General features: G+C 36.3%; 1 protein-coding gene across 1 annotated transcript in view; it reads left to right on the forward strand.

The window, feature by feature from the left end:
• Positions 1-25558, forward strand: part of LOC128485413 (bifunctional heparan sulfate N-deacetylase/N-sulfotransferase 4-like) — a 110349-nt gene that overhangs the window by 23897 nt on the left and 60894 nt on the right. The window contains exons 3-5 of the mRNA XM_053461440.1: positions 18221-18308; positions 20817-20971; positions 24349-24534. Coding sequence (XP_053317415.1) covers positions 18221-18308; positions 20817-20971; positions 24349-24534 — 429 coding nt within the window. The remainder of the gene's footprint in view (positions 1-18220; positions 18309-20816; positions 20972-24348; positions 24535-25558) is intronic.

The raw sequence follows: 25558 nt of genomic DNA on the forward strand, positions 1-25558 counted from the left end.
AAAAAATGGGAGACACCCGGGGTAAAAAAGGAGAGGGACTTTTAAGCATCAGAGGGACACTTGGGTGGTATGCATGAATGTGATAATATAAACCATCATAGCTGTCACTGGAGAATTGCATACATGGTAAATTCATAAGGTAAATATTTTACCGTACAAAGCATATATTTTATTGAGATTAGAAAAGTGCCCATATTATATTTATTTTCCAAACGACAGTAACTAATGCTTGTTTTTTTTCCCTTTTTCAGTCTTTATTCTTGCAGCGTAGGTTATCGTCGCCGTGTCGCACTAGTTCAATTGGGTATCATCTTAATCTCAGTCTGTGCCATAAACACCTGCATGTGCATTACAAAGATAACAGAATGCTTATTGCAGACTGAAAACAAAATGTCAAATGTTACAACACTCTCGAATGTAGAAATATCCAAAGGCCAGATATTTATTGTTTTTATTTTTTCTTTAAAAAAAATGTTGCCAGAGCTGGTCTGTATGCAAGTCTGAAATCCACTTTCCGTATGTCTATGCTAGCATAGAGATGACACAAACCCTTCGACTATGTCACAGAATGGTATGCATGCAATTGTACCTGCAGCAATCCTGGATCAAACAGAAGGCAGTCTGGGTGAGAAAACATGCTCCCACTGTATCTAGGCATCAACAGCAGAAATCCCCAGGAACCAGCAATGTTCATTCTGCATATGCAGTGTTATTATTATAAACATATATGATTTTTTGCCAGAGCATTCAAACTAATTTAGAATTAGTAAGAGACAGTTGATGGGTGGCATCTTCTGGTCCAAGTACCATCCCCTGGCCTTTGCCCTCACCTGTAACTAACGTTTGTAGTAGCAGACATACAAGTACACACACTACCTCTAAACCATACTTACACATTCACACTCTTTCTCACACACAGTTACACATACACAATCACTTACATTAAGACATACTCAATCACAACTCAAACCTCAGTACCTTGCTACCTCACACCTGTAACAGCACTACACACCTTGTCATGTGAACCAGTCCAAGTCGGGCCAGCCCTGTTAGAATAATTCTGAACCAGGCTGCCCCCTTGTAAGGGACTATTTTACCTAATTAAAGATTCTTTAATTATTTCACGTATTGGATTTCGGGAACAACAGCCAACTTGTGCATGCATTTTCTTTTTTTTTATAATACAATCAAATACAACAAGCACTCCAATGTACTCTTTGCAAGTTAATTAATTAAACTGTAACTACAATAAAGACTAGCACACATCCATTAAGGCATAAGGTCACATTTAGGTTTACTGTACAAATACCTTAAAATAGGTCTGCATAATATTTTAATTAATCACATGTAGAGAATTATTGGGTTTTCAATGACAAAGCACATGAAGGCCAAGGCACATGTCTGGGATTGTTGGTTCCCACGTGCCAAGTAAATTTGCCTTTCATTTCGGATCTAGACAGCCTTTGTCTAATATGCTGATGGATCTCTGCAACATGACACTCTCCCAGATTGGTATATTCTATAGCGCTTTATTTTAAAAGCTGTCTGTTCTAGACCGAGTTAGTCTCATGTCCTTTTTTGTCATACTTGTGAACTTCTGAGTGTAGAACACCAGGAGCTCTACCTCTATTAGTGGTGTGGCCTCATGTGGAACAAAGGGCTATCTACATGAGAGGCATGGCTAGCCCCAGATACCCTTAAATTAGTTGTAGTTGTTTGGATAGATAGTACTGAGGAATTGTTTTTTTATTTTCCAGAAATATTTTAAGTCAAGTAACTTGAACCTAGTGCCAATGTTCTACCACAGTCTACCTGAATGCTTTGCCCACATCGCTTAACATTACTGGGACATTAAGAAGCAATCCATAAATATGTAATATTTTCAATATTAATACGTTATTAGAGATCAGTGTTCTACAAATAATTGGCTGCAAAGGTTTTACAATGCTAAAATGATTTTGATTATGGTAAAAAAAAACAGCTATATAAAGTGCACCTGTCTTTCAAAAATGACGAGGTGCCACTTTGTAGAAGGTCACCAATACATTGTGCTAGCCAATGGGCCACAAAATATATAGGAAAAAATACTGTATATTTTATATCTGAAATCCCCTCTCCTTATCTCTATGCCGGCACGGATTCTGCTACGCCTGCAATTTCACCTGCAGCATTCTGCGGTCAGACAGAAGTCTAAGTGAGGAAACATGCGCACACGGCATCTAGGCAGCCATAGCAAGATATCCCCAGGAACCAGCGATGTTCATAAATCCAGTATTATTAATATAATTATTAACATACACACATATAAATATATATATGGGAAAAATCATGTGTCACTCTGTAATTGTGTGGGATTTAAAAAGATATATCAGGAATAAACATCATCACAACTCATTAGTGTGGTACATCTTCTCCGACAGAAAAACTAAATGTAAATATTTGCACTGTGTGGGATTTGGCTAGCTTGTGGATTTTTTAATCTAGCAAAAAAAAAAAAAAGGAAATAATATGGGAATGTAAAACAAAGACACATATACCGATTGCATAATTTACTGACGATTTAGTAAAGTGGTTTAATCAATTTGCCCAGGCCTCCTACATATATTTCATTATCCCTTGCTGTGATGATAAGAAAGGGAAAATCTGAAATGCTTTTTTTTTGCCTTTCAGTTGGTAGATTGGAATTGGGCTCAATAATTGATTGGTAGTAACTGGTTTAACCTCTCTTATTCTTAGCTCCTATATGAGAAATAGGTTTTTGTTAGAAAGCTCAACAGTAGGTGATGAGAGAGCCGGAGATGAAAAAAAAAATAGATTATATTTTTTTTCCTCCAAAGCCTCAAGCAAGACTTAATTAAAAATAACTTGGTATACCAAGCTGTAGCAAGGCTTCGGCACATCCTATTATTACAGGATTCAAAATGAGTTAGAACATTGGAAAGAATTGTAAACTGACTGGTAAAATTATTGTCTTAGTATAGTTTCTTTTTTTTTTTTTTTTTTTTTTTTTACAGATTCTTTACTCCTAAACAGAGAATTTGACAGCAGATAAAAAAACATTTTTCCCATCCAGTCTGCCCATTATTACTGCTGTAAAGAATCAAACCTTAATTGGTCCTTGGTCTTTACCCCATGCATGTTTACATTTTCTTTACTGTATTAACCTCTACCACTTTAGCTGGGAGGCTATTCCACTTATCACCCTGTCAGTAAAATAAAAAAGCAAACGAGGAGGGATGTCTACTACTACTTTAATAAAGTAGTTCATCCTTATGTAGGGCAGGGCTATCCATTTTGCAAAGATGCATTAAAAAAGTAATGTATTTTATGTACATATACATACAGAGAGAGAGAGAGAGTCATTATCCACCACATTGTGTTCTATGTGGATCTATGTGGATTATGAATCTGTAACAAACGAATATTTTTACACATTAAGAAAATGCACCTTGATTTGTTGGCTTTTGTTGGCTTCCGCTGAGATCTCCTGCATTCCTCTTCTTTTGTTTTGCATGTTGATATCAGTGAAATTCCGTGGACACTGTGTGGGTGAGGCTGAGACTTGAATGCTACAGTCCCCATTTTTTCATCCTATGATATTGCCATGATAATGCCATGTTTAAAGTCACTGAGCCATTCAGTAAGACCCTTACTTCTGCCAATGTTTTTCTCTGGAGACACATGCCTTGATTTTATACACCTGTTAGCAATTGGTGTGGGTAAAACATCTAAACTCAGTATGTATGAGGGGTGCCCACATATACGTTTGGTCCTATAGTACATCCATTTTGGGAATTTGCCTTTGCTTGGAGGAGTCCCCAAATTGCAAACGTGGTCTAGACATGTCTCTTCCTGAGAAAGAGGCACATTAGAGACCATAACAAGCTCACATTTTTCCTATGCCTGTCATAATTCCAGTTGGACCACTGAAGAGCCAAAAGGGCATAGAAGATGCAAGTCCCCACCAGTGTTCCCTCTAAGCTGTGTGCTTGTGCGCGCGCACATAGCTTTTTTAGACAGCGCACACGTCCAAAAATTGTGCGCACAACAGTTTTTCCCAAAAAAGAAAAAAAATAATAATTTTATTGAAACTTTATGCGGCGTGGATATTGTTTGCACAAAATTTTTGGTCTGTGAAACTTTTTGCACAAGATAAATTTTCTGCGCACGCCAACTAAGAAAAATTAGATGGAACATTGGTCCCCACCTATTTATGTGACAGTGGCCTCATTGTGTCCTTTATTCCTGAATCATTATGTCTATTGACATCAAGAGCAGTCATAAAACTCAAAATTTGTGAAAATGCTACTGTTCTGTTTTCTTAGGTTTTTTCTACTAATGAGAAAGACCAAGGTATATATATATATATATATATATGACACGATATACCGGTGATCTTTCTCATGGGACTGCCCTCAGGAAGACCACAAAAGAACATGGGCTCTAAAGATGCTATTGCGCAACATTAACCTTTGGATTTTAACCTTTATTGAGCTTGGGAGCCACAAAACCTTCTTGTATAGGTAAAACCATAAATACTATAGAAATCTGAAATTAAAACAATAGATTATTGATAAAAAGAAATGTACACATCAATATTTACTTAAAACCAGATACTTCAAAGTAGCTTTGGATTAGAAATGAATAACGTTAAAATCATAGGCATGAAGGGTGTGCAAAGGGTATGAAGGGTTTGATTCTCACTGAGTGAATGCAAAAGATTTTTTTGAGTTCCAAAGGAAATTGAGAGAATTTATTATCACATACATTTTCTCAATGCAACTATTATCACCCAAAGGCCTTTTGGCATGGTATTGCTAGAACCTACATAAGTAATTAAAATAAGCTGATTATTTTTTATTTCAATAAATCTGGGGAGCTTTTTTATGACTATATAAATAGGCTGATATGTAACCTATGATATATATACCACAATTTAACAGTAATATTTATTTGCGAGTCAATCAAGTAAAGATCTGGTGGTGGTGTTGTGGGTTGCATATTATATGTTTCTATATGTTAAGAGACTGAATCAAGACAGCTGGTAGTTATGCTTAAATCGCGCTTGTATTTATCAAAATGTATCTTTGCTTCTAGTAACAATGGTTGCCCTCATTAGAGGCATTCATAAAGATACTTAAAGCAATTATTCTTACAGCAAAGCCTAATCTATTTAGCATGCGCTCCAGTTCGTATAGGGGTCGTTTCTACGCATTTAAGTATTCGTTTGTGAGGATAATTTAATTGTTCACAACCTAAAGCTGCACAACCTAAATTGTTTCTACTAATATATGATGTGGGCACAATTCCTCATGGCTGGGTTTGATTGTCTTCCTCTGCTGAAATCAGCAGTGTGTAATTTTTCCTAATTAACCAATATTACTAATTTGCAAATGGCAACCATTTTCGTAATTGGCATTTTTACTCGTTCTATATTGTTTGAAGCAGGGGTTTTATGAGACTTTATATTGTCCTCTTCTCTATCTCATTAAATACATATTGAACACCACCACCTACTCTACAAGGTTGTGTAAGATTGTCATTTAAAAGCATGCAATCCTAATTACATGGCACAAAAATCAACAATGCACTCTTACATTCCATTTCATTGGGGTGGAAAAACACGAAAGAGGATGTTTCAAGAACTTTTACTTTCCTTCCTTATTGACAGTCCTATAACAAATAAAACTAGCATGGAACATACCGTATTACCTGTGTACCAGAGGTTATTACATTAGCAATAGTGTATGAAAACGGAAGCATATTTATATATACGATGTCCAAGCTGAGCTATACATAGCAGCGCATTACCTTTTTTTTTTATTTTGCTTATTTAATGCAAACCAATAGTCATGCTCACTAAGAATATCATCTTAGAATTTTATTATGCATGCTACCATGTGGCCATCAAATCTAAAGAATACTAGACTCCTAGATTTTTTTTAGATTTCACTTTCAAAAATAATTACATACAAGCCAATATTATCTGAATCTCATTTAATGTCAAAAGCAAGGTACTCCATGTAGCTCATATCAAAAAGGATAACATCATGCAAATAGGGTACTTTGCTTTAAAGTTATTCAGCGGCAATTCAGAGTGCCTGCAGTGTAGCGCGCTTACCACAGTATGTGTCTGTTCTTTGCGAGTTTATAATGACTTGTAACCCAGACAGAGACCTGATACTGTCAATGTCAAATATAGGACAATACCAAGTAATTCATTAGAGCACTTGCTAGCGCCTTTGTTACTAGCAATTACAGGGCAGACCTTCATGGCAGCGGGCTACAGATTGCTGCAGGAAGGCTATAGCACTGCTCAGCGATGTTAATTATGGACTCTGGTTTTTCTCTGTATGGGCATTTTGCTTGTCGACAAGCAGACATGCTTAGAATTGCCTACAATAATATTTAAAGCAGTTTTTATTTTTGATTTGGTTTTTTTACAGCAACAATGGAGAAAAACAATATTTTCACACACCTAGAGAAAAAAGGTGGTGGTTTAATGGCAATTGAACTGCTGTGCTGTATACTATAAGGACATTTGCAGACTAATTCAATTTGATACCTTACAGGACAGCAAAGACTCATAAAAAATAATATTAAAAGACAGTATTGCTACAAAACCTCTCTGTTCTCATTATTTTTGGGATCATAAAGTCACATTGATATATATTGTAACTAGTATCGTACCGTCTATGGTAACCGCACGTCTCTGTTGTTCCAGTCCATTAAGTCCTGCTTTAATGCTCTGTTTTAATGTCGGTAGATATCATTGAATAATTCTAATTGCTAAAAAGAAATAATGGTGTATATTTAAAAGCACGAAAGGTATGATTATGATTTGCTAATGGTCATTGAAATACTCAAAGGACTTTATTAGTCTGCAACTCATACCTGAATTAAAAAGAAAAGTCACATTTTGAGGATTGTTTTTTCAAAAGCTTTGTTTGCTATAGACATCTTTTGGACAAACAATGGCAAAAAAAGTATAGCCTGTCCAAAAAAATGCAGTGCCAATTGAAAAAGCCAATTTATTAAACCGAATGTCAGGATTGATAACATTGTTGCAGAAGTTAACTTTAAGTAATATAACAACATATTGTATAGGCAAAAAAATGCACTCCAGACCTTTTCCACCATCTGACTATAGAAGGAAAATAACCTTAATTTATCATCAGGGTTAGTTGATGTTGCCTGCAGCATGTGTTTTATATCCTTGTAATCACTGCATTAATGTTGTCAGAATAAAGATAAAGATACGTCTTATGTAAATGCTTGAATGGGAGAATTCCAACCCTGCTAGTAGAATATATTTACTTTTGTATGTCGGCCAAAAAAAAGGTATCAACTTAAACTAAAAACACTATCTACAACTATGTGACTTACCTGCGTAATTCATTCTTTGTATTCCACGAGTTTTCATTACCTCTGAATTGCATACTTGCAACGTCATTGCAATACCAGAAAAAATAGTCACTTAAGGAATTTTTAATCAAAAGAAATAACAAATACAAGATGACAGCATTGCCTATATTTTGCTTCTGGCTGTTAAACACCTCCTTGACCTAATGGTCACTTCTTCGTTAGAAAACATCAAAATAGCATAGGTAAAGTTAACGTTTCCATACTTTTAATAATTAATAATCAATCAATATTAAACAGTAGAGATGTGCGAATGGGCCAAAACTGATTTGGACAATTTTTTGGTACGTTTTTGGCCTATTTGTTTTCAGACAGCAAACTCTGTTTCCTGTGCATTTCGAGCAAAAATCAGGTGGGTACTTTTTTAAAGTTTGTCTGACGCCCATACTCTCCCACTCTCACGCTCTCTGAATGTTTTATTACCTTTGTGGCTAACCGCTTCCACTTCTGTGTCTTAATCTTTTTTGTCTTATTCTCTCTTCTGTCTTCCATCTTCTTTCTACCTCCGTATCTGTGCGGACATGACCTCGCAAAAATGGCTGCACTTCATCCCAAATCTACGGGAGGTTAACTTCCAGGCATACCCCCTCCTCTGATCCTCCAATCAGTGGAGAGGATGTCACCGCAAGCTCTGTCATTTTTTATGGAGGTTCACGGGGCGTTATTTGCAGGCAAAAAGGTAGAGCTTCTAGGCACACTGTCTCCCTAGATCCAGGGAACAGGATGTCACCATAAGCTCCGCCTTTTAAAAAAAAAGTTCATGGGAGGTTATCTTCAGGCAAAATGGTAGCGTTTCCACGCACACTATCTCCACTTGAGGGAGAGGATATCACCGGAAGTTCTAACATTTTTTCTGCTGTTCAACTGAAGATTTATGCTAGAGAAGAAGCAGAGCTTTGACTGTGTGTTTGGAGTCATTGTCATACGGCAGAATACATTGGGGGCCAGTCAGATACCTCTCTGATGGTATTGCATGATAGGTAAGTATCTGTCTCTACTTCTCAGTATTGAGGAAACCATTCATTTTGACCAAATCCCCAACTCCATTTGCAGAAATGCAGCCCCAAACTTGCAAGGAACATCCAAAATGCTTCAGTATTGCTTGCAAATGTTCATTTTTGTACTGCTCTCCAGCCCTTTGGTGAAGAATCTGCCTTCTGCTACAGCCAAATATTTAATATTTTGACTCATCAGTCCAGAGCATCTGTTGCCTTTTTTTCTACACCCTAGTACCTGTATTTTCGTGAATAGTTGAGTCACTTGGCCTTGTTTCCACGTCTTGTTTGTGTTCTTCTTTGTGTTCTTCAAAAGCGATTGGACAAAACATCTGGAAACCCCTGTCTGCCTTGAAATTTCTGCCTGCTGGTGCAGTATGACTACCTGGTGTCTTGTTGCCATGGTGTATGACTTTTGACATTAAGCTGTCTTCAGCAAACTCACCTTGTTAGTGAGTTTAGCTGTTCCTCTTCCAGTTTAATTCCTCCTACACAGCTGTTGCAGTTAATGATTGTGTTTCAACATACATAATAAATTGGTGATCATTATTACCTGTTTGGTACGGAAATCCATTTTTGAGGTAGTAATACACAGGTCTAGTTATAATACTCTATATATACGGGGATTTTTGTTTACAGCGTTGGGGCAGACTGAAGGTAGACTTCATATTGAGACTGACTGGTATGTTTATTTTTCATGCATATAAGCTTTTATATTACACTCGGCTTAAGTTTAGATTTATGGTTTTTGTAAAATTTTATAAATAACTATGCTTAAATTATCAGTCATTTCTTATAATTGTGCTCACAACTTCAATTATTGAATGTGAGACCTATCCATGTATAAAATTGACATTTGGTAACTTATCACTTAGGGTGGAGAATAACCTCTTCTTAAAACATTAGATGGGAGGAAAAGTATGAACCCATCACACTTGATGGTGACTACAGCACCCTTAGCTTTGTAAAAAAATACTACCAATGTATGACCTGTGCCCTGACCATTTGAATGCCAGTAGGGGAGGGGATAAATACCATTGTGTAGGGGAGGGGAAAAATAACATTGTGTGTGTATGTAAGTAAGGTATTAGATTGTTTGGATATGTGAGCTTACAATCTAGACTGGGCTAGTTATCACAGCTGTTGTAAAATCATTTTCTCATGTTTTGCAGGTAAATGCGGGTCTGTCAGCTACTACTTACCATGGTCATGTCATTTTTCCTATTAATAGGTAACTAACATTTACCTCTCCCTAGGAAACCCCTCTCCTGAGTCGACAAATGTAGGCATTGGGGAGGAAAGTATTGGGGTGGGAGAGGGGAAAGGTGGGAAGGATGTTTCCCCCCCACACCCCAGAAAAAATCCTGCGTACGTCCATAGCTGCAGGCCTTACAACCTCTGATGGTCAACCTCAAGACCGGCCCCAGGTAATGTGGCCTACTGATGGCAGCTCATGTTGCTATGGGCTGGATGTGTCCCTCTGGCCATAGTTTGGAGACCCTTGCTTTAGCCCCAGAGTTTCCAGATTCTGGGCTATGTAGTAGAGAATTGGGGCTTTAGCCCCAGTAGCCCCTCCTAGCGAAGCTATTAGTTGTTGTTAGCAATAACACTAGGCAATAACAAAAAAATCACAGTTATATAGAAAGTATTAATATTCATTAAGTAGCATACATTTCAAATTGAAGAAAAAGGATGGATAGCTCTCATTTTACTGTAGCATCTGCAATATAAAAATGAAACGAGGCTGCTTTATTGTATCTCATTTTTATTGTTTTTCTATGAACAGGTAGACAAGGACATCATACGCTTTGAATCACAAACCTACCAAGGATATTGTCATTGCTATAAAATGTTTATAAGGAATGTATCAAAATAATACATGTTATTCACAAAGACATTTTATATCTTTTTATATCATTTATATTATTCTGTCAATGGGAAGTAGAAAGCCAGGACTCAGCTTCTGTTTTAATGATTTTTGTGAGACTTTGAAATACGAAGCTGAAAATATTAAACCCACGACTGCATAGCAAGGCAAAGGCAATTATAAAAACCTCCCCATCCTGTACAGATTATTTTGATATCATAGAAGTCATAGAAAACTGTTAATTAGTATGATGCCTTGACACACAGACATACATTGACATTATTTATGGTCTTGTTTGAAGAACAATACTTGTGTGTGAAGCGTATATGTGTCAGATGTGTAACCAGATTGTGTGTGTGTATGTACTGAAAAAGAAGAAGAAGAAGAAGAAGAAGAAGAAGAAGAAGAAGAAGAAGAAGAAAGGCACTGAATAGCATCCTGTGTTTACATGGCTGCTTTATTTTATTTTTTACAACACATACCCCAGAAAACATTAAGGCCCTATGTTTTTTTTCTGTGATTAACAAAGGAACCATGAGGGAAACATTGTTTATGTCAGCTAAATTGTTGATTTGTTCCCCACTTAGCACCAATATCTGCTATTTCACACACAAATACCTTGTTTCAATATTACTGAGGATGCAGTCCTCCTTAAAAATCTATTTTTTCAGAACACTAATTACATCTGTGCAATAATGATTAATATAAGCAATATATGCTATATGCATTAGAAACCCACTTTATAGGTATGCCACAGGAGCAGCCATGTTATCGTCTTAGGATCTGCATGATGTCCCCATTAAATGTCTCTTCCCTGTTGTTAAAGGGACAGTTTACTGTCCCTGACACCACCATTAAAGAAGTCACATTAATTGTAAACTTATCTGAACTTATCTGAGCTAGAAGCTGCAGCCTTTCAGTTTCAGTTGCCCTCCTTCTCCATGGTCCGACAGTTCTTGCTACTATAAATCAAAATCATATATGAGGGGATATGATAACATTATATAAATATATGCAGGGCCAATATAAAGAGCTCTTCAGTGACCTGTTCATTAACATAAATATACAAAGAACAAGAGGTCACCCTCTGAGACTGGAAGAGCGCAGGTTTCATAGACGACAAAGGAAGGGATTCTTCACAGTGAGGAGAATTGAGGTATGGAATTCACTTCCAAGGGAGGTAGTGTTATCCAATACATTAGATACCGTCAAAAGGGGCCTCGATATTTTCTTAGAAAGGCACGATATACAGGGATATAAATAGAATAATATTAATATTTTAGAGCTTCTTGATCCAAGGAGAAATCCGATTGCTTCTTGGAGTCAAGACGGAATTTTCCCCCCCTGATGGCAGAATCGAAGTAGCTTAATTAGGGTTTTTTTGCCTTCTTTTGGATCAAGAATAGGAAGGTTAGGTAGAAGGGTTGGACTTGATGGACTTAGTTCTTTTTTCAACCTTATGAACTATGTAACTATGTAACTATATACAGCATTATTTCACACCTACTTACCACAGTACTGTATATATAAACTATATAAACACAAATATGTGAACACCTGACCATCAATAAATAAATAATATACAGATAATACATTTTATGTGCCTTACTTGCTGGTCTAAAGAAAAGAAAAATGCTGCTTCTACACCACAAGGCATACAAAATTACATATTTCCTTTGATCCCTATACTACTTACATTTTATTTAATTTTTATAACCTTGTGCTTTTGCGAAAAATAATATTCTATGCTTTTTGAAATGTAGACATCTTAACATCCTATGCTATAAAACGAAACAAATAAAGAATTGTTCCTATAGAGAAAACAATGACTAGCCCCCAAAAAAGACCTGTCAAGTTTCTACATACGTTTAAAGTTCACTCCACTTCATGAAAGTAATGGATTAAATGAAACAGCATAAATGCATTAGAAATTTGTCAGATCTACTTATTTTGTATTCTTTTTTTTGTTCTTACTTGTTTCTTATTGTTTGTCTTGGAGCACTTAAGCTTCTTCAAATTTGCAATTGGAAAAATTAATTGGGAATTATTGTTATCCCAAAATAGTATCTTAAAGGAGAAGTCCAATGGACAAAAACAAATATTTTTCCTTGAGCATTAAATACAGTTTCAATCCACTCTCTATGTCATTCTTGTCATAATACCTTGAGTGACTCAAACACCAATCTGACCTAATTATTTATGACAATGCTAAATAAATTATTCTTGCCCAATAAAATCCATTTTTTCAATATACTTTCACTAATCAGACAGGTCTATGCCCTACAAGCGTATGTGAATTGTCTAAAAATATGGGTTTGCAGCAGAAAAGGGTGCAATGTGTAAGAAATTTAAAAAATAACAATGATGATCCATGAAACCGTCGGTCCTCAGTTTTTGGCCCAAGGAAAGGAGCCAACCAAAATATAAAAATGAAATAGGGCACGCCAAAAAAAACAAATATATCCCTGTGCACCAGTGGCTCCACTATTTTAAAGTTGCATTGCATCTTACATTGACTTAAATGGACCTTATTCAAGACTATGGGCCCCATGCCCCCCGTAGCTTTTTTTTTATTTTTTTATTTCTCATCCTACCCTATCTTCCTGAACAGGCGATAGGGGAAATGGGGTATTTAGGAACTTGAGCCCCCAATCATTCTACACCTCACATCCCACACAGGGTGGGGGAATAAGAGGAGGCAATCTCTGGCCACCTTGGTTAACAGGGCGCCAAGTAGACACCTGTTTCTTTTTAAAATGTATTTATTATTATGTATTATGTGATGTTATACCGGGACATAATATTTATATCATGCATTACAAATGGGTTAATGTGAATTACCAGTAGGAATAGGTTGTAATGGGTTGAATTTCAGGTGTTTTTTAAGGCACCTAAGTGCATTCCTAGGCTTTTCACTGCAGCTGCATGCTAACACTTGCAAAACAACTTGCTGATTTACTAATCTCTGAGTTGTTTGCCATGGCTTGTAAATGGCTGTGACTTTAAATTTGGCAAGTTGCAGACAATGTTCAATGTAGGCGAGTTCAATGTCCCCTTCCCGTTGTATTTAAAAAAAAATAATAATAATAATAATAATTATATATTATACCTCCCCCAAATTTATTTAATTACTTCCCAATGGTGCATTAAAGTTAAAACTGGGGCTTAAAATCACTTGATATTAGTGAGTTCGTGAGTTGCCTGCTTTTTTAAACTTGCATGCAATCTATACACTCTTATCTCCAGCATGCAAGCATACATAAGGATTTTCTTTTCTTTTTTGCAAGTATTAATGTGAGTTGGCTTTAGTGAATTTGCTGCAACCTCGTATATTTTAGCAAGAACTCGTGCAGTTTTCTGTTGATTGAGTTATTAGTATACCAGACATTGGCTTGACTCGTGATTTGCTATAACCCTTTCTTTCCCGACATTTGCGCTGGATGTTTAGACTTTGAACACAATTTGCCCTGTTCCATTGAATTTGAAATTTGATTCGGTTTGCCCTTAGCCCTTGGATTCTAGAGCATAGCTGCTAAGTCCTAGTGTTCACAGTACCTGGATGCTCAACTTAAGGGACACTTGTCTGTTACAGGTTGAAGGCTCGCATTCTTAGTGGTTCCATAGTTTTCCCCGACCAATGGTTAATTTGCAGACTAGGAGTCATAATTAGCAATGAACCACAATATGATCATTAAGATGATGAAGAATTCATATTTAAAGAATTTTAGGGTCAGCTCCTTTAGGTATGCCAGTTCTTCATAATTTTTACAAAGTAACTTTAAAACAGTGTATAACTTACGTATACAGTATTTATCTTTTGATACGCTCTGTCATTTTACTATCAGACCTAACTGTATATTAGAGCAAATATTGTATTTTTTTTCAATATCCTTTAAGTTATTACTGCTTGGATACATGTCTGGTTAAACGTATATAATGCAACGGTTTTTGGCACGTTCCATTCTTACCTGTGTGTTTTTCCATGACAAGGCTAAGATGAACATTTCTAGATCTCTGGAGAAAACTGTGAGGTTGAACCAGAAAGCATTTTGTAATTCTGGAAACATTTCTACATCCTGACAAGGTATTTTTCTGCTTTGACCAAGTCTTGATAACCTGTTCACTTTTGCAACCCAGGGGTCATTTGACCTTTAATTAAAAGGAAAATTTGTTGTCCTTTGTCCAGGAGGCAAATAATGAACTCATTAAAATGAGGTTAGTGTTTGGCCCTAGAGCAGAAAGTGCCGAAGTCTCATTAGCAGCTAACAATTCAGAGCATAGCTCATAAATAAAGCTTAATATGGAACTGCAAAGTGTCTTGGCACATTCAATTTGAGAAGAATCGAATGTGTATTGTCAGTGATATCCAAGGCATGAAGTTTTAATGTACTTAATAAAGAAAAGTAAATTACTTCTATTAGCCATGAAATGCTAGCAGAGAAATAGCCCTAGAAAGTTTGCAATGCAAATGAAGGATCCTGCTATAATTAGCCATGGCACTGTTACAAAAGATCAATGCTACAAAATGTATTCACCAATTAGTAGTAATACAGACAAGTCATCTTGACCCACAAACAAGAGAGTATATGGATTATAATGCAAAATTTACAGAGGATACAATGACATCTTCAGTGTGACATATAAGAACTCTTAAGTGACAAAGTAAAGGATAAACAAATAAAATATTAAAGTCAAATTTTACTAAGGCAGCCCATGCAATTAGTTCTAAGTGTTATATTTAAATATAAATTATACATATTAATGGACGGACAGATTCATGTATGCGTCCAATCAAAATATATTTGAACTATATTTGAGTCTTTCCATTAGTAAAATGTTAAAATATACATTGGTCTTTAACAATTTAATAGATAACAAAATACAGGGGTTGCAATGGTTCACATTAATACAGCAAAATTTTTAGGCTTCTTGCATCAGTGTATTCTACATTGCTGTGTGCTTAAGAATTCACGGGGCAGTGAGGACCATGACAGGGGAACTTGCTTTCGAATGTTAGTATGTAAAGTCGGTAATGTGTTTAATCATATGGGTTTATTTCCTGAAGTGGAGTATTACATTGAAGTTTAGAGGAGAGCTGAGGTTTCAACTCATCAACTTTACTGTGCATTATGAAGGACCAAATCATGTGAGGTTCTAATGCAAAAAGAGTAAAGTTAATAGTCTTGTGCAAATGGACCAATTAAGACTCACACTCTCATTCACTCGTTCTCACGCTCTCTCTGAATATCTCCCTACCTTCTTCACCACTTCTGTGTTCCTTGTCTTCTTGCCCTGCAACTCCATTACTTTTCTTGCATCTTATTGGTCTTCTGTCTTCTATCTCCATGCACTGCTCTGTGTGCCTTGAAATCATCCGCTCCCTTGTGGACATGGCGTCCCGGTGAACTTCTGCAAAAGGGCAGAGCCTCCAGGTGACATGACTATGCCCGGAAGCTCGCTATTTTGTGGAGGCTCAAAAGGGGGCCAGAATTATGACAAAAGCTGAGAAAGAGAACTGTTTCTAGACGTCTCTTTCTCTGCTAATCTAAATGCATCTGTGCACTGATGTGGAGCCACAGTGACAGCCTCTCCCCTGTTTCGCAAAACAGGGAAGAGAGTGTGACTGAAGCCTCTATCCTTTTGCAGAAGTTCACAGGGTGGCCATATCCACAGAGAATGGAGCGAAGAAAGAAGACACAACAAGCAACAAGCGACGAAAGTAGACAGAACCAAGAAGACAGAAGAACCAAAAGATGCATGAGAAGAAGCAGAGCAGCACGGCAAGGAGCGGTCAACAGAGAGACATTCAGAGAGAGCACAAGTCTAATGGTTAGCCGTGTGTAATACATGATCAATGGGTTATATCCATTAAAGAAGGAGCCTAAAGTAGAGTTGTGACCAACATACTTTTCACATTTAGTTAATAAGCACTATTGTGGGGAGATTTAAGTAATGCCACTAACTGGATTATGCATCAGCTTAGCCTTCTTGCCCAAGGAACTTGCAAAAGTTGGATTTTCAGAATACATAATGGAACTGGTAAAATTAATTACATCTCCTCTGCAAACTCCCAGTTTAATGAATAAACCCCTTTTTCAGAAAAAGTTGTGTGTAGTAATATTGCTCCTGTTGATCATGGTATAGTTACTGCATTAGGCCTAGTCCCTCCAGCACCAATTCAAAAACCTAGCTCATGTAGCGTTTCTTCTTTGTCCTGTATTGTGTGTCCTCTGACGATCAGGAAGAGTACAGAAGTAAAGATTCTAAAGAGATGTGTGCCAACCAAGCACAGACCTTTATAATGTAAATAGTTGGGTAAAAGAGAAATGCCAAATCTCCAGAAACATCCCATTAAGCTGCTTCCCACTTCAATTAAGCTAGGGCCCTACCAACTATTTGGCGTAAACCAGAAAAAGCAGTCACATGTTACTAAGCGGTTGTGTGAAAATTCCTGGGGCATTTATTTATCTGTTTTAGCAGTGGTTGGGAGTCAAATGTCTATAGAAAAAGAAGAATGATAGGAAAGTAGAAAATGTGTAAGGGTCACGTGCATGTGGCCGATCTGACAGTGAAAGTTGTGGAAAGTGTGTTGTGGAATGGAATAGTTAGTAGTGTTGATGAAGATAATCATATGTAAATGTAAATAATTGTATTTAGCAGGACATTATTTCTTTACTAAAAATATTTTTTAAATAACGATTTACTATTTTAAAACTGTAAAGCTGAATTTCCTACACTTAAGCCTCTGTTTTCCTCCTTTGGAGCGGGTGATTAGATGACACTTGACAATTCTCCAATTCTCATTAAATTATTTTAAATATTTTGGCATGGTTCCTGATGCAGGAAAATAAATTGATTGCAGATCAGTGGGTGACAAGTAAAGTGAAAATAAATATGGTTTGAGAGACCAATGTAATATGTGTTGACTTCCACTGTATATGGGAAAACATTATGGATACTCTGTGCTGTCTGATACCTGTGTTCAGTGGTGGTGTTAACCGCTTTATTCTCAGATGATGGACTTGCATGTTCTGAATGTTCCTTCACATCAGCAAATTAACTCCATTCAGGGGTTTAACTAGAAACCACGGGGCCCTGGTGCTAAAATAGCCCCTGGGCCCCCAACTTCAACAACTTGTCTGTGCCTTATTTGGCCTTTGCTCCCCCTTCCAACATACAACAAATGTAAATACAAACAAATTACACATAGCACACACTCCATCTCACCCCACTTACACATACATGCTCACACACAAGTACACATGCATGCTCACACACAAGTACACATGCATGCTCACACACAGACACACAATACACACTCACAAGTACACAACCATGCACACATCCATGCTCCCACACATACATACAAACACATGTATATATATACATACCATGTCCCACCCGCCCCCGCTTACCTCTCACCACTCCTGCAGCTTCTACTCGGGCTGCTCACACAATGTGCGGGCAGCCTCGGTTTCACCGCACAGTCACTTACCATCATGTGACCCTGATATGCTCCTGTCTTCCCGTGCCGGTTCACAATAGTTTAGAAAGGGCCCTTCCGACCTGAATTCGATGAGGCCCATGTTGGAAAGGCCCTTACCAATCAATTTTTAAAAGACACGGGAGACAGGAAGAAGGGATCGCAAGGGTCGTACTGGGCCCCTGCGACCCCTGTAGTTATGCCAGTGGCTTCATTGAGAGTGTTCAATAAAGAGGGAGATTTAGATGAGTTTAATTTCAGCAATGTGTACGCATTATATTTTCATTGAAAAGATACCTCACTGATTTAACTATGCATTATGCCGGGCAACTCAGTCCCTCTCAAAAGAGAATGCATTGAAATTGCTCTCGTGTATAGATAGATCATAGAATAAATTGAATGATTTAAATACTAATTACGTGAACATAATTATGTGTGGTCTTTTTCCTATAGGCATTACTAGAGACACAACAATTACTGCGCACTCAGGTTGCAAATTTCACCTTCAATCTTGGATTTTCAGGGAAGTTCTACCACACAGGTAAGAGATCTACATTGAACCCCACACCACAATCATCCCCTTTATCATAAATACACTCCAAATGACAATTCTCACCCTTTGCAACTATGTGAGTTCACTGGCTGCATGCTATAAAGAAATGCATATAACAGATTTAAATCGAAACGATTATATTTCAACAATGTATCTCCCTGTTGGTGGTAGGATCTTAGCCTTATACATTTTTGTGGTAGTCCAATCCTTTTTGTTGTCTAACCCCCCAAAAACAGTAAATAAAGCACCAAATCAAATGATTGATACATAAATGAACTGTAAGCACTCCTCACTATCTGAGAGTTTAATATACATTTTGTAAATAAGTAATGAGATGAATGAAGTCCCTGCCAAAATGTTAGCTGCAAGAAAAAAATCACTGGTATTAACCTGCTACAATTTGTTATAGAATAAACCGAAAACACAAGGAATGCCAGAGCAGAGAAATTGATGTTGCATGGCCTTTTTTGATCAATTAATTAACAGGAGTGGAACATATTATTAGAAAACCAAAAATACAGAATGGCTTAAAAATAAAGTGGAAACTGTGTGAAATAAAATCTCTATTGCTTATGTAGTACAAAGATAGTCAATCAATAAATTACAATAAATACATACTTTATCTCCTCATGTAAATAAAAAAGGTCACTTTACTAACATTGGGGCAAGTCCTAGCATTTCAAGATTTTAAATATGAGGATATTCAATAACCCCACTGCTCAGCCATCTTGGCCAGGGACCATACTTGTAGGTCAACTCAGTATCTTAGACCAAGAAAGTCCAATGCCTCCAAATTTTGCAAGTTGCCATACATCCTAAAAGGGACAGTCTTGTTTTGAGCGCAAGGTTTAAGGTGTGTCTTAATGTGACTTTATGATAGCTATATATGTTACTATAAAATATTATTTAGAAGCAAAATAATGACATTTATTTTTGCAGTTTAATTTATAAACATACTTTCACCCTTCATTTGTAAAAAAAAATAAAATAAAAACAATGAATGAATGATTAGAAACAATTTATAGAATTAATAATAATAAAAATAAAATATTAACAGCGGTTATAATTTTCCAGCCGCGTGTGCTATTGTGAAACAATATTGATGCATAAGAAGCACCAGATAATGTGTAGTACATCATCAGACAAAAATCATACGCAATGCAAATCATAGAGCAGAGATAATGGTCTTTATGGCGGTTTTATCATGACATTTTAATGCACAACACAATTACATTTTGCCATTATTTTTCTAAACAAACTTAATTATGACCTGTGAAATATCATGTTTGGAAAGTACTAAGGAGTTATATAGTGAAGATTTATTACCTCATAAAAATGGCTTGGATAATGAACTCACTTCTATGTGACTGCAGATATTAAATTAAGAATATTTATTTTATTTATAAAAAAAATCGTTCCCAGTTGTATTATATTATTTTTAAAACATTTTGATTTTACAGTTAAGAACAAAGTAGTAAAAAGAAAGAACAATAAAATTGACATCAAAATAGCAATTTTGTTCTTTAGAATATTAGAACAAAACACAATGGGTTTTTCTTATTTATTTTGTGTTGAGATAAGCATGCTACTATAGTATAGGATTATCCCGAAACTGAGACAAGTTTCATCCTGTCTCTAAATTTTAAAATAACAGATTAAGGTTTGAGTCCCTACAGCAGGAATAATGGGCAGACTAGATTGACTGAATGATTCTTATCTGCTGTCAAATCATGTGTTTCTATTTCTAATGGCAAAAAAGAGGTAGCAGGTCAACCCAGCACAGGCGATCATTCAATATTTTATGGGTCACTATCCTTGTCACTGATTACCACGGATACCACACCAGGGAATGGTTTTAGTTATGAAGTGCAGATCCAAGGAAATCCACACTTTTGAAGGGGTGATCTAAGTGGACTCACAAACAGCTGAGGGAGTAGGTGAAAGGGTAGATCCCAAGCATACCCGAGAACTTTCTGGCACTAGTTATCAAGAGCCCCCCAGGTAGAAGGTCCTGATGACATCAGTGACAGTTCCCCTAACCTTGTGGGGTGGTCCCACCAACATCTGTGGGTGGTCCTGCTGACATTGCCAGTGGTCCCATTGATGTAGTGGGATACGCAATATTGTTGGAGGGGAAGCAACACTTTATATGTATTAGTCAACAACATGTAAAAATTATATATGTTCCTCCAAAAATGGCAAATATGGCAACCCTACAGATAGGGCATTCCAAGTTGGGGACTGGGCCCAGGGTGACTTCATATTTGTGGGGCACTCTATTGAGAAACATCTGAGAATGGGAGAGCTTAGTATAATACCTGTGAGATGTGCTCTCCCTTTCTCTCTCTGACAGTTCTTTCATTCTCTGTGCGAGCTGCCATACTTCTACACATAACGTATAGATGACCCTGTAGGAGCGCTTGTGAGAAACATAACAAATATTATGTTTTATTATATATTATGTTATCGGGTTTTTTTAATTGTGCTTCATTTAAGGTACAATTGAGGAAGATGAAGGAGATGACCTTCTTTTGAGATCAGTGGATGAGTTCTGGTGGTTTCCTCATATGTGGAGTCACATGCAGCCTCACCTCTTCCATAATGAGTCTTCACTGGTTGAACAAATGATCTTAAACAAAAAATTTGCACAAGTAAGCGATCCTATTCTAGTAATGCATACTTTCCTGTTTATGATCACAGGTTTAATACTATAACTCTGTTTGGGGCTATTGAAATAACTTCTACAGATACATTTTACATACTAGTGAAAAGCTACCCTTTTGCATTTTAATTGTAACCCTGATGTATGTAATGTTTTGTTATCAAATTTATGGACAATGTATAGCATGGCTGTCTTAATATAATCTCTGTGTAAGGATATTTTAGGAACTAAATGTAAACAAATGCTAAAAAAGAAACTTACTCCTGTGAGGCTTATTTTGCAGTATAATGAGATAATGCAGAAGATCCCCTGATAGCATTTTATCCTAAAGACACTTCCGTACGTAGTCACTAACATTTTTGTCTATTTGCATACCTGAAATAACAGTCAAGCAAGTCAAGGAAAATATACAAATCAAACTTCAACTCATTAAAGTTGCGGTTCAACCACGATTTAAGCTGTTTTTGAGTTGGATAGTTTTCTTATATGAATATTTGAGTCACTCCTACAAAGCCTACTCGGTCAAGACGGCCTCTGCTATTTGATTCAACTGACAATGCCAATCAACCTTTAGGGATTAGATCTAAGACAGGAAGAAATTTCAACTGAATGCTTTCCAATTATTTTTTTCATTATTAAACATCAGCATTCTTAAATGTAGGCCTACAGATAATAGATTTTCTGTGCACTATATAGTCATATATATGTATGCATTCCATTTGATGGTAGAAAATGTGACTCGTGTCTTTGTATTTAATAATCTACAATAAATTCTCCCATTGATTTGTTTAAAGTGGTGGATAGCTTTGCCTTGCTCCGACAGTGTCCTTTTCTTCCCCCTGTCACAAGCTTTGCATCCTTCTTTAATTAATAGATAATGTATGTTCTAACTAAAATTCTAATTATTCAGATTTAAACCAATGTAAATTCTATATAATCCGCCAAATCATTATATCAATTTAAGAGTGTACAAAAGAATCCTATTGAGCATTTGATGCATTTATTACCTGTTAAATAAGCATATTTGAAGTATTGGGCTGGGCTCAAACGTAATTACAGCACTTTGCAATTTAATATCTAAAGCTGATTGGAATCCTGAACAATCCCACTTGGTTGTTCTGCATATCAAATACGTAGTTTAAATTTGTAGGTTATAAATCTTTGAAATTACATTATGAAGCACATTGCTTAAGCTAAGAGTGCTATAAAAATACCTAATCAATTAGTAATTAAATTGTATTCAGCTGTCAGAGAAAAGGGCTCTTCCTGGAGACTTCTAATTGCCTGACATTGATGATATTGCTTTTCTTTTTAGCAAGCTGCATTGATGGTTTTACAATATCACCAGTGGACCATATTAACATATCTGAGCTTACTGCCAAATATCTCTGTATTTATGATTTTCCCATCGCTCCTCTATTCTGTACATGAAAAAAACAATTTTTCTGTTGATTTACCTGTAAACCATTGGAATCCTGTGGTATTGTAATTGTTGATTGCGGTTGTATACTTTAATTAGAAACACCTTAATATTAGTATTCCTTGCCTTAAAGGGGTCCATATTACAAACATCTGTGGGTCTTATATTTCAAGGGCATGTTGGGTCAAATGTAATAGAAAGTTCCAGCAACATAAGCCATCAATAGAAATTGATGTTTCTTTTCTATTGTCTAAATATAACATTCTTAGCTCCAGAGTGCCTGGCATTTTAACAAAATAAACTTAGCTCTGTGTGTCATAAGTTCTACTTGGTATACGAGTAAAGTTATTTACATACACTATATGACCAAAAGTATGTGGACACTAGACTTCTGCATTCAGATTCATGCATATTGTTTCTCCTTTTCTTTCGCTCTACTTCTTGTTCTCTGGTCTTCTGGCTTGTTTCTTCTGTCTTCTTCAGTGGTTCACTTGTCCTTGCTCTCTGCAACATTATCCATACGAGTTGTAGTAGTTCCATGACAGAGTGATGCCTGGGCGCACACCTTCCCCCCAATTGGAAGACTGGGGAGAGCCCCCATCCTATTGCCCGAAGTATTACACCAGATGAGAATAATGCATACGGAGATCTGTCTGCATTATTTTGGCCTGGTGTAGTAGTTCACAACAGGGCAGAGCTTTGGTTCACACCACAGGGACAGCCAGGCACGCTTTCATTCCTTCAATCAAACTATTAATATGCGGGCAACTCCATGTTAATGGCTATAGTTTTGGAATGGGATGTCAAACAAGCTCGTATAGGTATGATGGTCAGGTGTACACATACTTTTTGTCATATACTTAGCCCTTTTAAAAAAATGTTGGACCATTTTGGGGAAGCAGGAACGCAGAGGGGTCACAAAACACAATGTTATATTACCCCCTCAGTTTATTGCGAGGCTGCTGAAAAATATACGGTATATACTTCTATTTCCAAAGCATGACATCCAATTCTTACAAGGCCCGTACTTAAAATAACTCACTCAGAGTTTGTGCAGAGTACAATACTTGTTGACTCTGGGTAAAGACGGTTTAAAGGACACCATTTTTTAACATAATTGTTTCCTTTTTTATTTTTTTATTTTATTGAGTGTTGGGAATTTCTAATTGTAGGACCATGTGAGCCAAAGGTTGAGTTAAACTCTCCTTGTTACTACTAATTTTATACTTTTTTTATAATTGATAAGTATTATTAGTTTCCTAATACTCTTTTTATAATTGATAAGTATTATTAGTTTCCTTACAATCAGAATAGTTTAGCAAAGCTATTACTATTGCTATTATGTCCTGCATGTCATTTTAATAAAACACTGGTGAGTACATTGAGCATACAATCTATTATTACACAATTTTAATTTGTCATTATAAGTACAGTCATTCATATTTACTTTAATTATGTATTTAATTAAGTAAAAGGTTACCAAACCAATGTTGTTCCTAAGCAACTGAATAAAATAAGAATTCTTAATTGGCAACTTGGAATAAGATTTTAGATATAGTAGTATGACAGTAAATACCACTCAATAAAAAGCACAATTTCTTACAGTCAGTAATTAGTAAAGCTGGCTTTATGCTATTTCACTGATCAGCAACAATACATGTGAGCGATACATCAAAAATCATCTAGTTCAGGCATTTCACTTTTGAGACTGCTCCATGCCTCCAATACTTCAGAACGGCCAGAGTGAAGAGCTTCATTGTTTAGTTTAGTTAATGTCTTTGTTCAATGAAAAATAATCAAGATGACTACTTATTATAATTTTTAATTTTAATTATATTTAATTTTATATTTTTAATATTTTTAGGGAATTATAGCAAAATCCTTTGTGTTTTGTTAATTTAAAACATCTAAGCACCAATGTAATAAGACATGTAAATGTTTTATAGGAACATGGTATTCCAACATATATGGGTTATGCCGTGGCTCCTCATCACTCAGGTGTCTATCCTGTTCATGTTCAACTCTATGAAGCCTGGAAAAGGGTTTGGGGCATAAGAGTTACCAGCACAGAAGAATATCCTCACCTGAAACCTGCACGATACAGAAGAGGATTTATACACAATGGCATAATGGTAAGATGTGTTATATATAACATTTTGGGGAAAGCAAGTTATTAACAGTTACACTGTGTATTACCATAGTTGCCAGCATTTGAAAAAGAAATGCAGGACCATTTGCAACATAGCTATCAAATACTTGTAGATATCTTTATCGAGCGGCCCGAGAGAAATCAGACACACAGCAGTGTATGTACAATAAGATCTCTGTTTATTACGGCACATAATGGCTGTATTTAAATGCTTATCACAAAGACCGGAAATAACACCCTATTCTAATCCAATCATTTTACATAAAGTAGCAGTATGCCCTTATAAACAGCATATCTACAGAATAACAGAGCAAAAGGGTGGGCAATAGATACTTGTTGTTGCATCCAAAAGAACCTTGTAGTTCCAGCCCAAACTGATGTTATCGGATAATAGTGTGGACGTGCACTTTTAGGAGAACAAGATATGGGATAGAGTTCATCCTGTATTCTTCCATAAAACTTTACCACACCCACTGGTTTAAAGCTACACCCAATATACCCAACCCACATAATGAGCATAATTTAGTTATTATGGTGCAAATTAAATCACCAACTTCACAAACTGACTTGCCATTGCACGCACAGGACTTGCCCCTGCACCCAGTGACTTGCCATTGCACACTCACAGGACTTCCAATAGCACCCACAGGACTTGCCATTGCCATGAACCCTTAGGCACTAGTGTGTGCCCAACAGGCTAATGTGCCATTAAGGACAGGTCAAGAATGAGTCTTTTTTTACAATACTTCTGATGTTAAAATAAATTACACACACACTATATGTATACATACCCAATACTTATATTAACTACTGACAAAACATTAAAAGAATGCCTTCTGATAAACCAGTAAAAAAAATTATATATATTTATATATATATATATATATATATATGCACGCATACTAACATACCTACACATTAAGATGCTCCCAAACACAATAATATACCCAAGCACATATCCACACTATTATACCCTGTGACACAAACACTAATATGTCCAGATATAC

The sequence above is a fragment of the Spea bombifrons genome, chromosome 1 (genome assembly GCF_027358695.1).
Source record: "Spea bombifrons isolate aSpeBom1 chromosome 1, aSpeBom1.2.pri, whole genome shotgun sequence".
NCBI classification, from domain to species: domain Eukaryota; kingdom Metazoa; phylum Chordata; class Amphibia; order Anura; family Pelobatidae; genus Spea; species Spea bombifrons.